Genomic DNA, 16,937 nt, shown 5'->3' on the forward strand with positions numbered 1-16,937 from the left:
GAATGGAGGGACACAAATTACGGGGGCCTGGCTTTCTTGCTGAACTTCCCCCAACCCAAGGAGATGAGGTGATTACTATGCTGTCATATGGTTCATTTCCCCCCATTACTCGGCCCGGGTGGGGGGTCGGATGGGGCTACTACTGCTCTACCGGTGTTACAATTAGTGTGTCTCACTGCAGGCAGGAACGGTTCATGTTGATTCTGTCACCCCTCTTGTCAGCCATAGGTAAGATGTTATTACACTTTTATTGAGGCTTTTTTTAGTAGTAACACAAAGGAAACTTGGCGGAAAACAGAAGAAAAACACTGAAAAATGAAACTGGCCATTTTGAAAGCTTCCTCTCGAGAGGCCCCAAGGGCGCCGTCACTGTATCCACGCGTGTCAGACGGGCCGTGTCAAAGCCGTACTCACTGTATCCACGCGTGTCAGACGGGCCGTGCCGAAGCCACACTCACTGTATCCACGCGTGTCAGACGGCCCGTGCCGAAGCCGCACTCACTGTATCCACGCGTGTCAGACGGCCTGTGTCAAAGCCGTACTCACTGTATCCACGCGTGTCAGACGGGCCGTGTCGAAGCCGTACTCACTGTATCCACGCGTGTCAGACGGCCCGTGCCGAAGCCGCACTCACTGTATCCACGCGTGTCAGACGGCCCGTGCCGAAGCCGCACTCACTGTATCCACGCGTGTCAGACGGCCCGTGTCGAAGCCGCACTCACTGTATCCACGCGTGTCAGACGGCCCGTGCCGAAGCCGCACTCACTGTATCCACGCGTGTCAGACGGCCCGTGCCGAAGCCGCACTCACTGTATCCACGCGTGTCAGACGGCCCGTGCCGAAGCCGCACTCACTGTATCCACGCGTGTCAGACGGCCCGTGCCGAAGCCGCACTCACTGTATCCACGCGTGTCAGACGGCCCGTGCCGAAGCCGCACTCACTGTATCCACGCGTGTCAGACGGCCCGTGCCGAAGCCGCACTCACTGTATCCACGCGTGTCAGACGGCCCGTGTCAAAGCCGTACTCACCGTACCCACATGTGCAGTCACTGTATCCACGCGTGTCAGACGGCCCGTGCCGAAGCCGCACTCACTGTATCCACGCGTGTCAGACGGCCCGTGTCAAAGCCGTACTCACCGTACCCACATGTGCAGTCACTGTATCCACGCGTGTCAGACGGCCCGTGCCGAAGCCGCACTCACTGTATCCACGCGTGTCAGACGGCCCGTGCCCAAGCCGCACTCACTGTATCCACGCGTGTCAGACGGCCCGTGTCAAAGCCGTACTCACCGTACCCACATGTGCAGTCACTGTATCCACGCGTGTCAGACGGCCCGTGCCCAAGCCGCACTCACTGTATCCACGCGTGTCAGACGGCCCGTGCCCAAGCCGCACTCACTGTATCCACGCGTGTCAGACGGCCCGTGCCGAAGCCGCACTCACTGTATCCACGCGTGTCAGACGGCCCGTGCCGAAGCCGCACTCACTGTATCCACGCGTGTCAGACGGCCCGTGTCAAAGCCGTACTCACCGTACCCACATGTGCAGTCACTGTATCCACGCGTGTCAGACGGCCCGTGCCCAAGCCGCACTCACTGTGTCCACGCGTGTCAGACGGCCCGTGCCGAAGCCGCACTCACTGTATCCACGCGTGTCAGACGGCCCGTGTCGAAGCCGCACTCACTGTATCCACGCGTGTCTGACGGCCCGTGTCAAAGCCGTACTCACCGTACCCACATGTGCAGTCACTGTATCCACGCGTGTCAGACGGCCCGTGTCAAAGCCGTACTCACCGTACCCACATGTGCAGTCACTGTATCCACGCGTGTCAGACGGCCCGTGCCGAAGCCGCACTCACTGTATCCACGCGTGTCAGACGGCCCGTGCCCAAGCCGCACTCACTGTATCCACGCGTGTCAGACGGCCCGTGTCGAAGCCATACTCACTGTATCCACGCGTGTCAGACGGCCCGTGTCAAAGCCGTACTCACTGTATCCACGCGTGTCAGACGGCCCGTGTCAAAGCCGTACTCACTGTATCCACGCGTGTCTGACGGCCCGTGTCAAAGCCGCACTCACTGTATCCACGCGTGTCAGACGGCCCGTGCCCAAGCCGCACTCACTGTATCCACGCGTGTCAGACGGCCCGTGTCAAAGCCGTACTCACTGTATCCACGCGTGTCTGACGGCCCGTGTCAAAGCCGCACTCACTGTATCCACGCGTGTCAGACGGCCCGTGTCAAAGCCGTACTCACTGTATCCACGCGTGTCAGACGGCCCGTGCCGAAGCCGCACTCACTGTATCCACGCGTGTCAGATGGCCCGTGTCAAAGCCGTACTCACCGTACCCACATGTGCAGTCACTGTATCCACGCGTGTCAGACGGCCCGTGCCGAAGCCGTACTCACTGTATCCACGCGTGTCAGACGGCCCGTGCCGAAGCCGCACTCACTGTATCCACGCGTGTCAGACGGCCCGTGTCAAAGCCGTACTCACCGTACCCACATGTGCAGTCACTGTATCCATGCGTGTCAGACGGCCCGTGCCGAAGCCGCACTCACTGTGTCCACGCGTGTCAGACGGCCCGTGCCGAAGCCGCACTCACTGTATCCACGCGTGTCAGACGGCCCGTGTCAAAGCCGCACTCACTGTATCCACGCGTGTCAGACGGCCCGTGCCCAAGCCGCACTCACTGTATCCACGCGTGTCAGACGGCCCGTGCCGAAGCCGCACTCACTGTATCCACGCGTGTCAGACGGCCCGTGTCGAAGCCGCACTCACTGTATCCACGCGTGTCAGACGGCCCGTGCCGAAGCCGCACTCACTGTATCCACGCGTGTCAGACGGCCCGTGCCCAAGCCGCACTCACTGTATCCACGCGTGTCAGACGGCCCGTGCCCAAGCCGCACTCACTGTATCCACGCGTGTCAGACGGCCCGTGCCGAAGCCGCACTCACTGTATCCACGCGTGTCAGACGGCCCGTGTCAAAGCCGTACTCACCGTACCCACATGTGCAGTCACTGTATCCACGCGTGTCAGACGGCCCGTGCCGAAGTCGTACGCACCTTACTCTTTCTGTACATCTTGCTCTTGAGGTAGCTGAAGGTGCGGCTCACTTTGGTCCCACTCTTGCCTTCAGTGTAACTCCTCAGTGGGCCAGGGTCCTCCTCGGATATACTGCCAGGAGAAGTGAAGGGGGGGGGTCACTAAATGTGGGAGGAGAGGACACGGCACACAGACGGAGGGAATGAGGAATCACATAGCTGACCTGTTTGAGAAAGAGCCCAGAGTCCGGGATGAGGACCTCATGCCTGCAGAGAGAACATAGAAGCTGTTATCTCGCTGTTATCTAGCAAAACAATCCCTACGATGGTAGGGATCACAACACCACAAACTAACAACCGAGGCGGCCTGCAGACACTTGCTAACACAGGAAATGACCATGACGACCTACTGACATCCACTAACACAGCTAACGACTGAGCTGGCCCACCAACATCCGCCAACACAGCCACGGATTGAGCCAGCCTGCTGACATCCACTAACACAGCTAACGACTGAGCTGGCCCGCTGACATCTACTAACACAGCTAACCACACCTTCATATTACATTTTACCTGTATAAGGTAAAGTAAACACCTTATGAAATCTAACCGTAATTACCCAGAACTAGACTTCAGCTGTCTATTAGTACACTCCCTGGGTAAGACCACAGATTTAGCTGCCACACACAGGGGAAACACAGGCAGGCTTTATTTTTTTATATCAACATATTAATGTTTACAGGAGGGAGGGAATTGGGAACAGCATTAGGGAACACGAGACAGTTAGGACCTTGTCTAGAAAAATCAATGAAAAAAAAATCCTTGAACCTTCATTTCCTCTTACAAATCTAGCAGTTTCACAGATATTATTCAAATGCTGCAGGATGACAAAGGCGTCGGCAAATCTTAAAGCATCCTGGAATTTTCTTTAAAAATAAAAAGCAAAACATATCATTCAACCCGTAATTGTTCACACGCAGAGCAAACAAACGACGAGCACCTGAAGGTTGTCCTTGACATGACTGAAATATTGACAAAGACAAGATCTACATCTGCTACTTATCAAAAGTAGCTCGTCACTGATGGGGTTCTGTACCTGGGTACAGGTCTGTCTATGTTTTCTCTGGGAGAAAAGCCAGTCACAACTTTGTTTAAATTAAACAGGATATGACTTTTGTTCTGAGAAATCAGAAAACTACCCACTGTTTCGCACCTTAAGCAAGATCATAAAAAAAAATACTTCTTAGAAAAAGAACATGAGTCACTACTCTAGCCTTTAGTTTACATCAAGCTTTGAGAAACATGTTTTGTTTGACATGTCAAGAAAAGCCTAGATGCATCAAAAAAAGACAAACAAACAAAAAACAAACATTCATCGTTTAGTAGAATTTCAAAATATCTGGTCTCGGGGGCCGATAAATTCAACTGAAAATGAGCACAGACATCGTGGATGTAAAGACGTGGGAAACACGGACAACTTAAAATGCAACTGGACTGTGTGGTCTAAGACACAGAAGTAGGGCATGTTTTTGGCCTGGTGGAAGCACAGAGAGATGCAGAACTATTGTGAGAAGCAAACGGCATCACCTGTGCCTGGCTGGGGAGATTAGGATGGTGGTTTATTGCAGAACGCTGCCGCACGCCTTTGGTAATGGGGTTAGAGAGCGTCTATAGAGGCAGGAAGCCTACAGCACAAACCACATGTACTCACTCTTAGACTCCTCCTCATCACTGGATGAAGAGCCAATAGAAAAGAGAGTTTTGGATTTGGGGAGGACAGGAGAGATGCTGAAGGAGAAGATGACATGCCTCCTTTTCCGAATCTGTCCCATCTCTTGGTTTTCCGAGGATATCACAAAGAGATCAGAGCAACAACCCGTTAAACACCACACCAGGGCATAGGACCATCCTGCGTGCACCTGCACGTGCGGGAATCAAGGGGCCTGGATGGCTGGGGGGGAGGGGGGTGTAGCAATTGTCTCTTCCAGATCCAATTTCTGCACTGGGAAAACTCTGGGAAAACCTATGGTTCCAGCATGATCGGAATTTCTCATTGTGGTTAAAGAACAACATTACACGGGCAACGAATCCTTAGAATCAACCTCTTTTAGAGATGAAGGCACAAGACAGGTTAAATTTACCACATACTTACTAAATAATAATAATAATAATGAGAGTAGCAGCAGCACCAAGCAGGTAGCAGTCTGAGCTGGTTCCCATAGCAGCAGTTTGCACTGGTACCTACCGTCCAGGTCCTTCTGACTGATGGCCAGCATGGACACGGATTTGGTCAGGGGCAGAGTCATGGAGGTGCCGCTCTGCATCGCAGGTCGGATGCCCATCGAGTTCTGCGACAGGAAACACCTCATCCATAAGCTGCACAGGAACAGCACCAGAGAGATGGCTAATCGCACCGGCTGCACACAAACAGTGTCTTCACCTGACTGTCCAGGCTGCTGCAGTCCCCCAGGTAGCACTCCTGTTCCTCCTCAGTCAAGGAGATCAGTGACCCCCTGTCTTCACTGTCCAGCTGGGACGACGTCCCGGGATCCCGCGGAGGGCTGACTTGCGGGAGGGGCTCCTTGGCATCCCCATCTGCGGTCAGGCCCTCCAGGCTGTAGCTGAAGTGAAACAGGTACACTGGAGAGGTTAGCGGCACCCAGGCACAGCAGGCAGCTCGCCCACCACCCTCGAGCAGCTAGCTGAAGTTACTTCCTGTTCGAAAGAAGACCACTTTCTCGCATCATTCACACGTACCGTGGGATGCTGTTGTTGAAACGCCGATTAGCGAAGCGAGCGCGTGCAATGATCTGCGCGATAATAATGCTGCTTTTGGTGGGAAAATAACCCCCCCCCCAAGGACAACAAGCGACATGTGCCCTCAGGGGTGTGAACAAGGGGCGGGGGACGGGTTGGCAAGGGCACGCCAATGTACACGATGAAATGGGGGAACATGAAAGCACAGCACTCCCTCCATTATACTGCGCAAGTCTCCATGAAGGAGGGCAGGGAGACTAAAGAAGGGCCAATTAAGCAGGAAGATGTTGAGCTCTCAAGTCAGGCTAGAGAGAGACGGCTTTCTGCAAACGGGTCACAATGCATCCCATGCACACTAAAACGCTTCAGTGAAGCCATGCAGTACGCTTGCCGCAGAACTGTTAAGCTGGACGGAGCTGAAAGCACACCCTTACATTCATAGAGCAACAGGACTCACAACTAAGAAGCATCAGATGACGTAAATGACTGAGAAGCGCTGCTTACCTGACCTCTGGCTCTGTGATGCAGATTATTATGTTAGTCATTGTTAAGTACAAGGTGAGGACCACCAAAAGTCAAACACCAAGTGTGAAAATCAGGCGAAAACCAAGAAGAATTTGATGTTTGTTGTTTGTTCGTGGAGAATCTTGATATGCTTAGACTTCCTCAAATTATGAGAAGGAAGTTACTGTTGGCTTGAGGGTTAGCAAAGATGAGCAGAGGGTGGAGACAGAGAAGAGAGATTTACAGACACTGACAAATACTGTTCGTCCACCTCAACCTCAACCTCACACCCACCTCCCCCCAAACTCTTCCTAACTTGACTCCGCCCCCTTTCCAGGCACAGCGTACCTTCTGGTACTGATCTCGTCCGTGTTGGGACCGGGGCCATCCGAGGGACACCAGCTCATACTGGAGCGGAAAAATGACCGGAGCGGCCAAGGGTGGGCCATGGAAACGGGGATAGAGAGGACGGAGTTACTGGGTGGGTGAGCTCAGTGGAATGCACAGGCTGCCACAATTTCTAAACGCTGCTCACACGTCCCTCTACAGTAGCCTGAACTGCCCTACAGCAGCTTCTCCACAAGTCACAGTGCAGATATATGTCTAGCATCATGTTGTTATGTCTCTTTGAGGGCTGCACTCATCAATAGATGCCTAGACACTTACAGGGTGTGCTAGCATTACTTGGAGAGCAAGTTACCTCCCCTGCTGACCCAGGTGTGAATCACACGCATTAAAGCCTATTATGTGATATGCATAGTTCCCCAGCCTGAGAGCTGCTGTTCTAGATGATTGTGCAACTGGTAGCAGTTTTTTCAGAAAGTGTTTTGTAGACCGGTGGCGATCAAAAGAAGAATCGTCTTTGCTATACCTCCTCCTATGAAATGACGGCTTCCTGTCGTCCGGCCTTCTCAATGTACTGAAAATGACGGATGACAAAGGATGGAATGACAAAGTGGTAAAGCTCATTTGTTCAGCCCTAGAGGGTATCACATTTGAGAAGAAACTGATTAATGTGGTTTTTCAAAGCGACAAACTATGGAAGTTAGACGGAGTATCTCCAGAGAGTGGATGAGGATGGGATGAGGAAGAAAGAGGAAGTGGTTGTCGAGCCAGACCAACAACTGTCACTCTCTTTGAATGTCAAAAGCCCCACAGGGGGGTGGGGGGCCCCAACAGTTCCTCTAAAAATACAATATCTCTCTCTCCCACCCCAGTCCCCAGGAGATCATGCAGCTGTTTACTAAAGGGCACAAGGTGCTTTCCCACTAGGAAGGACTACGCCACTACGCTCCCATCACGGTTACCAAAGAGGGCAACTGCTATCCCAGAATGCAACTGTAATGATGCTGAAACCCTGTGCCCCAGTAAGGGGTGTGCACCAAAGAGGTACAGCAGGAGTGACAGCTTAAATTGTAGAGAACCACGGCCAGAGGATGGATCATTCATGAGCGCGCACGCACACACACACACACACGTCTGCATGTGTTTATTCAATATCGGACTTAACATGCATGGCCCCAAAGGCACTATAACATGTAGACACACAAACATCCTCATCCATTGTTTGTTTGATTAAATATTTAATTAAAGCAGGAGCTGAGTAATCCCCCCACTTCCTGTGCAGCAAGCCACCGTGCTCTTGACTCGCGAGTCACGACCTGCCTCAGTTTGCTGCTGCAGCCCCTACGATGACTCCAGGAAACCCCTGTGCCTCATACATCATATGTATTTATTCAGACAAAAACTGGCAGCTACATAATTAGCGCCCTCCATAATCCTCAGTGTTGGGGGAGGGGGGGCAGTTTCTCATATTCAGATACAGATCTTACATTCGGTAGCTCACGTCGGCTGACAAACTGCAGAAGCATGGTGAATTTGCGATCAGGGGTAACTATACCCAGAAAACCCTACGACTTTTAGAGCACGTCCCAGGGCAAGGCGCCCAAACAGAGTTCTCTTAACCAACACATTGACAATTTACAGTTTAGCTAAGCAAACGATTTTGCCAATCAATAACCTAGCAGGCAATTCAGCCAGATCCGACAGCTCAGGACAAAGATGCCCAGAGTCTGATAGTGTCTCCCCACAGTTTGGGGGGGTATGGGTAAGAGACTCACCTGCGTGGACTCAACTCTGCCTCCCCTGCCGCATTCTTTCCTGGCCCCCAGCTGTGGCGGCGGGGGGGCGACAGGGAGCGCACCGAGGAACGCAGGATGATGGCGCGGGCCGGCACCTCCGTCAGCCTGTCCTTGGCCTCCTCTTCGGCCTCGGCCCCTCCTGCACCCCCAGCCTTGCCTCCCCCCTCCCCAGGGGGGGCAGAGCCCGGTGCTCCTGTACTGGCCGTGTCGTCCGTAGAGGAACAGGAGGCCCACACCTCACTGCTGCTGTCTCCAGTTGGTGTTCCGTCCCCCTGTGGACCGACACGGAGAGACGACTTCAGACAGACCTTTAGCTTTTCAGCTCAGAAACCATTAAGTCATTCAATAATTCAGTAATAAAACATTGGCAGGCTGTTCAGTGCAGAGAGATCATTATCGTCATCGTTATCATGCAGTACAGGTAAGGCATTAGCACATGCTTGTGTTTGCTAACCATGCTAAGCTAGCTGTATATTAGGCTAGGCTACATGTGTGAATTCCATGTGTGAGCCCGTTCACATGTATTATAGTATAAATCATAGTTTTGCATATGAATACAGTACATTAGCTATAATGAATAAACTTTTCCGAACTTTCGTTTCACTAAACATTATAGGCTACCTGTCACTGCACTCCTTTCGTGATTCTGTTGTCTAACTGTATACTACTCTACTGTGTGTTGTCTTCCCGCCCATGTAAACATAATGAAAGAAGGAGATATGGCCATTGTAGGTTTTAAACTGATAGTTGATTACTAAACGTCATTTAAATTCCTTACTTTGTGAAACGACGTTGAAAAAAAGTCGAGCATAAACTGATGTGAATTTATTTTTCTAATTTATTTTTTTTAAATCAACTGTGCTAGTGATGCAATTTGACGTCCTCCAAAAAAATCTGGAACCTAGATCTACAAAACCAGAAGGTGGAACACGGCTGCTCAATCTCTATAAGCACAATACCTCTGAGCACAGAGATACGTACCGTAAGGTTGCTCTGAACATAGAAGCACCAGTGGAGTGTTAAGGTCCTCAGAGCTGGACTGAGCATGTCTACCAATGGGCTACCAGAAAAAGCTTTTCCAGTGGTGTTCCTGTGAATTTGTATTAACTTCCTCATTGGCTAGAGGGAGTACCCTATACTGGAGGGATCACCGAAACACTATAAGGAGCATTTCATCCCAAAACACCACATAGGGAGAAGACAGGCAACCTACGAGAAACACGGTACTGGAAGCTTGACCTTCTCCAGCAAACTTATTAGTGTTTGCATTCTGGTGTCAGGAGGTCAACGGTGGGGTGCAGTGAGTCAACGTAACAGTCATACTCGATTTTAGGAATACTGGGCGGTGAACGGGGGTGGGGGGCGGAGCTTATCCAGAATACATGACTCCAAATATATGCACGTTTCCCAACATCTTCCAAGCATGTAGCACAGCGTCTCAGAGTCAACAGAGAATGTTGGGTCAAACAGCTAAAGTTAAACCCTTTGTTATTAGTACTTACACATAGTTTGAGCTGCTAAATCTGTCCAAAACCAATGCATATGACAACAGCATATGAGATCAGAGACTCTACAGTACAGATGTAAGAAAAAGACTGGATGCCGATTTCCATAATAGCTGCTCAGTAAGGACAGGCCACTTTAATAAAGACATATAAATTTGCCCTTTATAACGCAGTATAAACACAGGGGACTTCCATCGGCTTGTACGTACTAGACCTCAGCAGCAAGCCAAACGCAGCTGGAAGAGTTTGTGGGGTGAGAGGCACTGGCCCAGGGACCTGAGAAACAGTCGGCGTCAGAGCCTTACGTTCATATGCTCCATGACCGAGAAATGCCGATGAGGTCATAAGAATCCCCCGGGACAGACAATGCCATCGGCATTAGCAAAGTGCAGAGGAATGATGTTCACAAGTGATATGGCGGTGGGTATGCCCAAAATATAAAGGCAGGGAGCCTTAAAGAGTCAGCAGACGAACAGAGATATCCCTGACCTCACATTAACAGCCACTCAATAGGAAATGAAACAGAAACCACACTTGGAAGGTGCTTATCTAAAATGATAATCTAATAACGGGACAGGACTGAAATGGAGTCACAATTATAAAACCAAATTAATTATTAAAATCAATAGCAGTATAAATACTTGACAACACTGATCATTGTAATTTTAAGTGAACAATAAAAGGATAAAACACAGATTAAAGTGCAAGTAAATGAATGAGTTATTCCCATCCCTCAATGCCAAGGTCAGGCCAACTCACCGCCCGACCCACCCAGTGAGCTCACCTTCTGGAACAAGGCGTCATCCCCGGGATCGGTGCAGGAGAGGCCGTCTGCGTCGCTGCCCGAGTCCCGCAGCGGCGTGGACAACGAGCTCCCCGTGCTGCGAGGGGTGAGCGACTCAGGGGATTCTGGGAAAAGGGGGACAGACGGCTGAAACCCAAAATGCTTGTCGCGTTTCACAAGCCCTGAAAAACAGTCACCGAAAGCCCTGAGAGTCCAGCTCACAAATGAGATGATGACTAGATGGGAGAAGCCCAGCCAAACTGGGCCGATGACAAAATTAGACGTGGTCTGTGGCCCAAAACTCGCAACGACAGAGCAATCGGTTATTGCTCTGTTGCTCCACCCCAAGCAGGATGTTGAATTCAGTTAGCAAAACAGATGATCTCTTGTAATTTTCTTTTATCATTGTCTTCTTGTTCTACAAAGGAAGGCATTTATTTCCTTCCGCTACATATTCCCGTTCCATCTCACGTTAACACAATGGGAGCATGAGTCAGCATCGCACAGACACCGGCTAGACCCTGCGGCGATCGATCCCAGGGGAAGGGCAGACAACATCTGAAAACCAGTATCCTGAGCGTGTTTCAAAGACGACCCTCATGAGGTAATCCCAACACAATGGCGAGCTTCTGATCTCCCAGCATTCTTCAAATATTTCACAAGGTGTGGCATTACAACCAAAGTCAAAACAAAACAAAAAAAAGCCCACCTCAGCCAAATACTTCAGCAAAATTAACTGTGATTGTTTCGCACTTAACATTCTTCACTGGACTATGGCAGAATATGGTACTTCAAGGATCAGATTGCATGACAAACCAAACCACTGAACAAGAGGTCCAGACCCACAGGGCTTGGCTACCAGACTGACAGGTCCAAATACACAGGGCTTGGCTACCAGACTGACAGATCCAAATACACAGGGCTTGGCTACTGGACTGACAGACCCAAATACACAGGGCTTGGCTACCAGACTGACAGACCCAAATACACAGGGCTTGGCTACCAGACTGAAGAGCTCTGAACCCTAAGAACTGGGTCACCTGACTACGATAGCCAAGACACAGACCTGGGTTATGAGACCGAGGGGTCCCAATAAACTGAGCTTGGCTACCAGACTGAGATGTCCAAACTCAGAGAGCTAGACTACCTGATCAAGAGGTTCAAAACTTTAGAGACTGGCAACTATGGCTCTATGGGTCTGGAAACTTGTCCACAGCAGACTGTAATGGCAAAGCAATTGGACGAAAGCTAAAGTGAATTTTCATTGGTCCTCAGTCATGAACTTGTCTCCAAACATAACTGGCCACATGCCACACGACTTACTACTGCACTAACTATGGGTTGACATTTCCCCATAACTTTGTGTTTGTCAAATGCATCAGAAATACACATATTGGCCTGAGGGCCATCATTCCTCACCTCAGACACCGTTCATTAAAGGCAGATGTTTAGCATACTTTAGCAGTAGATGCAAAGTTAACACTTTGCCAGTAGCTGTGAGGATACAGGCCTGACTGCTCATACCTCAGGACACAAAGCAGATCGGTTTGCTCCATAAAGGAACTTGGCATTACGTGCCTGCAACTTTTCTGCCCTGGACGCAAGACAAGTGCATCTCCATGAACTTGGAAGGATTGTACTGCCAGCAGTCAAATCACAAGCTAATCTATAGTATCTATGGTTTTTCTTTTTAAGTGTTAAAAGTGGTTGATGCCACACCCACGCTCCATCTGGATCTTCTTGGGATATCTATACCACTTGGCCTCAAATAAACTCATCCAGTTATCAATTACCTAGGATACTTGACATTCCGGATTCCGAAGAATGCTGTTCTTACCAGGACTTGCCGAGCTCTGCTTCCTTTCCAGGACACTGGGCTCTGAACAGCAATTGACAGAAGGATAGGTGTCCCTTTCTCTGTGGATCTGAATAAAAAAAGTACAAGATAAACACATGTCAACAACACTGGGAAAAAATGTGATTTATAATCATATACCACGTAAACTATTTAAATATCTCCTCTCCATTAACATTCATAGTATTCGGTATCATTTCAAAACCTGACACCGAAAGACTGCATTGTCATGAAGATTATGGGGACAGCAACAGATTTCAAAGACAGATTTCAAATATGGTCCAGGCTACTGGTCCAGGCTACTGGTCACAAACCCTGCTCCTGAAGATCTACCACCCTCCAGAGCTTAGCTGCAGGCTTGATTTTAAACATCTGATCAGAGGTGGAAAGCTCAGGTCCAGAGAGTAAAAGTCCAGACTAAGATTTCATTTCAACCAACCAGTTGAGTATTCTGTGACTATGATTCTTTATACTAAACTGGTTGGTTGAAACAAAATCTTGGTCTGGACCTTTACTCTCTGGACCTGAATTACCCACCTCTGTACCTAATACAGATTAACTGGCCCTTCTATTGAAGGTATTGAAGCTTTACCCTTATTCAAAGTTAGCAGCAGCAGAGCTAAGGACGCAGCCACTTTCTGTAGTAGAGGATGAAGGATTTAGTTTATTCACTAGAGAAAGTCTTAAAATACTAACCCACAAAATATATTCCCCTGCAATATATTTTGCTGAGTTACCCATAATACATTTTGCCAACCAGCTACCAGACTGCTACCAATAAAATTAGCTGAGTCCTTCTGTTGACCATCATCGTATAACTTATAAAATTTGAAAATCACTGACCTGTACAAATTTTACAGGTAAATTTGCAAAACGTTCCATAGAACACGATTACATGATAGATGTGTTCACAATATGGCTGCTACTGGCTGCTGATGTGTCTGTCCTCTGCTACCACCTATTGTTTCAATTTTGGGGCTATTTGTCTTAGGTCTATCAGGAGTAGATGTTCATACATATAATGTTTTTACGAAGTGGTAATAAGATCCAAACATGAAATTAAGTAAAGAGAACAATACTATCAAATAGGGTTATCCTGTTCACAAGGTCAAGCACCTTAGACATGTCATCCTTCCCACTGCATTCACCAAGTGTCGTTGCTTCAGTTTTGAACAGGTCCAAATCTTCACCCATATAATGTATCTGCAAAGTCTGACAACGATCCATCAAATACTTTTTGAGTAATTCTCTCAACAGGATCAAGTGTCTGAATTCAATTTTGGGTGATCTTCCTCACCCACACAATGCCTCTATGAGGTTGACAAAGATCTGTCAAATAGTTTTTGAGTTATTATCTTCAGGAAAGAGTGTCTGTGGCGTTAGACTTGTCCCAAAAGCATACACATTTACTGACTGGGGAATATGACGTTTTTTTAAGGACTAATACACAATATAGTATGGACTAGGCAATAAGAGGAGCATAGAAACCAAACGTTGCTTCATCTTCCTTGGTCCTGACTCTGGGAACACTGAGTAAACCTTTCCCAGGTGACCTCAGAGGTCTGGATGCTTCATGATGTACAAGTAAATCAGAATCATGTTATTTTAAAATCAACCTTGTCAAGAGCAGTAAGCCGTTACCGTGCTTTAAGGGCCGGTGTGATATGCTCTACATTCTTGGTATTTAGTGAGGACTTCTGGGTGAGCTGCAGCTGTCTGACTGACTTTTTGCTAAAACCTGTGAAGATACTGTCACATACAATAGTCTAGCCTGCTAAATTTAAAATAGACAAATATGTGCAATAAAATAAATGTATGAACGAGGTTTACTGTATCTGGTTTAGAGAGAAATCATTGAAATTAAGGTGCAAGACCAGGACTACACCAAGATTTCTGGCTTTTTTCTGTGTTCAGTTATAGAAAATAATATCCACTCATTTATTTGTTAAATGCACATATTCAGTAAATTCAAGGGACTAAAGTCACGTAGTGACACTAATGTAGATTTGTGTGCGATCTGCATAATTACGGTAAGAGAAGTTAAAGTGTTCCATAATCTGAGCGAGACCTGGAATAGAGGCTATCCTGCACAGGCAGCGGTCGTGGTGGGTTTTCGCGGATGTTAGCATGCTGCTGGCCAGGGTCGCACACTGCCATTCTGAGCCGTCCCATTTTAACACTAAGCCCGTGATGACAGTGACGTCACGTGCGCATCGTCACCGAGAAAGGCTCATTTCAGTAACCTTCGGCAACCTTTAGGCCATGCCTGACAACATCACCACATCTAGACTTCTTGCCTTCACAGCGCAGAGGCTGGTTGAACGCTAAGCAGTAAATAAAATCTTGTTTAAACAATGTTAAAATCAACACTCAACAGGCGCTTGATGCTGAAGGCAGGTAAACACGATTTTTGGAAAGCATACTGTGACCCCCCCCCCCCCCATACAAAATCATGAAAAAGCATCTTCTCATGATCCATGATACTTTTTTTCTTCAAAATTTGTGGCCTATTTCTCCATTCAGAGTTCACGTAATAAAACGTAATGGATTTGTAAGGAATGACCTTATCGAACTGACCTTTAAGGTTCAACCAATCTGCCGTCCTGCCTGGAGACCCAGCTTGACTCTCTGCTGTTCACAGAGCGATCACACGGCCCGGCGGGGACCAGCTCGCTGACCCCCCTCCCACGCCAGGCTGACCCTGACATAGCTGCCACATGACGCCAAGGACAAGCCCGCCCTGCCACTCGCGTTCCCTTCACCCACGTCACAAACAGCGGCCTGCTCTGGGTAGGGAGGGGGGGGGTTCTGGAATTCAGACTCGTTTACAGACAGCTGAGGTGACACAAAAAAAACAGACTTTACTACGAGCACACCACAAAGGTTACCGAAACAAGCCTTTCTCAGTAAGATCGCATGCGTGACATTGCAGTTATTGCGGGCCTTGGGTCAACACGTGGCGGCTGCGAGAGCCGGGCTGCAGCAATGGCCGGCAACGTGCTAAGACCCTTGAAAATACAACGAGAAGGGCACAGGCTTACTCCAGGCTTACTCCAGGCCTACTCCAGGCCTACTCCAGGCCTTTCTCCAGGGACTATTATTACGGCCTTCAAGCTTTTCAACTAAGACTCGAAGGCAAACATTCAACATAAATGGATTTCAATACCTCTAATGCACACCATGCTAAAGGCTGGTTGCTGACTTGACCTTCAGTTAACTTTTCAGCCTGCTATGCAACTTTACGGCCAAACCAGAAACTTCCATAGTTCAATGTTATTAGTTCAGAAAACAGACTGTGGTCTTCACCGATGGCTGATATGATAAATTAGTTTAAAAACATTTGTGCCTGAAAACAGGCAGCGGTCAGCCCGAAACCCTTAGAAATGGATCCAAGATAGAACAGAAGAGGTCCCAGAATCCTTTGCAGCTTGTGAAGGAATTGACCCATGCATTTACGTCAAAAACCACTCAGAATCCATGTAGTTTGTGCATATATAGAAAATGGATGCACACATGTGTTTATCACTTGGGTAAAGCAATCTTCATTAACCGCTAAAGCAGTGTTTCTGAAGCTGGCGCTTGGGGCCCAGCAGACGGTCCATGTCTTTGCACCCTCCCAGCTCCCTACCGGGACACCAGGGATGGGGTGCAATGCATGTCATCCTCAACTGACTGGGTCCCCAAGGCTATAGACGTTTTTAAGTGTGTGAGCTAAAGGAACCAATCGATGAACAAGAAATCAGAGCGGCTAAGGGAAGAAATCGCAAATCCTGACAAGGGATATTGAGTTTCTCAGTAGTTCTCACCTATGGAATGAGCAGAGCTAATTTCACACCTTTTCTTTCACAGTATCGCTGCTATCTAACACCTGTGTGTGTGTGTGTGTGTCTGTGATGTATATATTACATTGTAGGGACCAAATGGCCCAACAATATGATAAAAATATGTTATTTTAATGTGGGGACCACCTTTTCTTGTATGTAGTTTGGTTACTTATGGTAAGGTTAGGCCTGGGTAGGGGTTAAGGTTGTTACCGTTTGGATTAGTGCTTTTCCCATAGAAAGATATGAATACAAACGTCTGTGTGTGTATTTGTGTGTGCATGTGCGTGTATATTACGTTTATACATTTACGTTTATGGTCCCCACAATGTGATAAAAACCTGTTATTTTGACATTGTGGGGACCATTTTTCAGGTTCCCACAAAGATCTGTAAATGCAATCAAAAAAATAAAAATTAGTTTGGTTACTTAAGGTTAGGGCTGGGTAGGGCTTAAGGTCGTTTTGTTGTGATTAGACTTTTCCCCATGGAAATGAATGGAGAGTCCCCATAAAGATTAGTAAT

General features: G+C 48.5%; 1 protein-coding gene across 6 annotated transcripts in view; it reads right to left on the reverse strand.

Moving 5' to 3' along the window:
• LOC111845719 (A-kinase anchor protein 13-like) overlaps positions 1-16,937 on the reverse strand; it is an 84,171-nt gene that overhangs the window by 17,813 nt on the left and 49,421 nt on the right. For 2 of the 6 annotated variants that reach the window (XM_072698400.1, XM_072698402.1), the window contains 10 exons: positions 12,575-12,662; positions 10,738-10,862; positions 8,428-8,720; positions 7,179-7,226; positions 6,656-6,715; positions 5,487-5,667; positions 5,292-5,394; positions 4,758-4,880; positions 3,271-3,313; positions 3,068-3,179 (listed from right to left, as the gene is read on the reverse strand). In XM_072698400.1, coding sequence (XP_072554501.1) covers positions 3,068-3,179; positions 3,271-3,313; positions 4,758-4,880; positions 5,292-5,394; positions 5,487-5,667; positions 6,656-6,715; positions 7,179-7,226; positions 8,428-8,720; positions 10,738-10,862; positions 12,575-12,662 — 1,176 coding nt within the window. Of the gene's footprint in view, positions 1-3,067; positions 3,180-3,270; positions 3,314-4,757; positions 4,881-5,291; positions 5,395-5,486; positions 5,668-6,655; positions 6,716-7,178; positions 7,227-8,427; positions 8,721-10,737; positions 10,863-12,574; positions 12,663-13,708; positions 13,805-16,937 lie in introns of all 6 variants that reach the window. The other 4 variants (XM_072698398.1, XM_072698399.1, XM_023815332.2 and 1 more) reach the window with 4 other exon arrangements.

The sequence above is a fragment of the Paramormyrops kingsleyae genome, chromosome 13, assembly GCF_048594095.1.
Source record: "Paramormyrops kingsleyae isolate MSU_618 chromosome 13, PKINGS_0.4, whole genome shotgun sequence".
NCBI classification, from domain to species: Eukaryota; Metazoa; Chordata; class Actinopteri; order Osteoglossiformes; family Mormyridae; genus Paramormyrops; species Paramormyrops kingsleyae.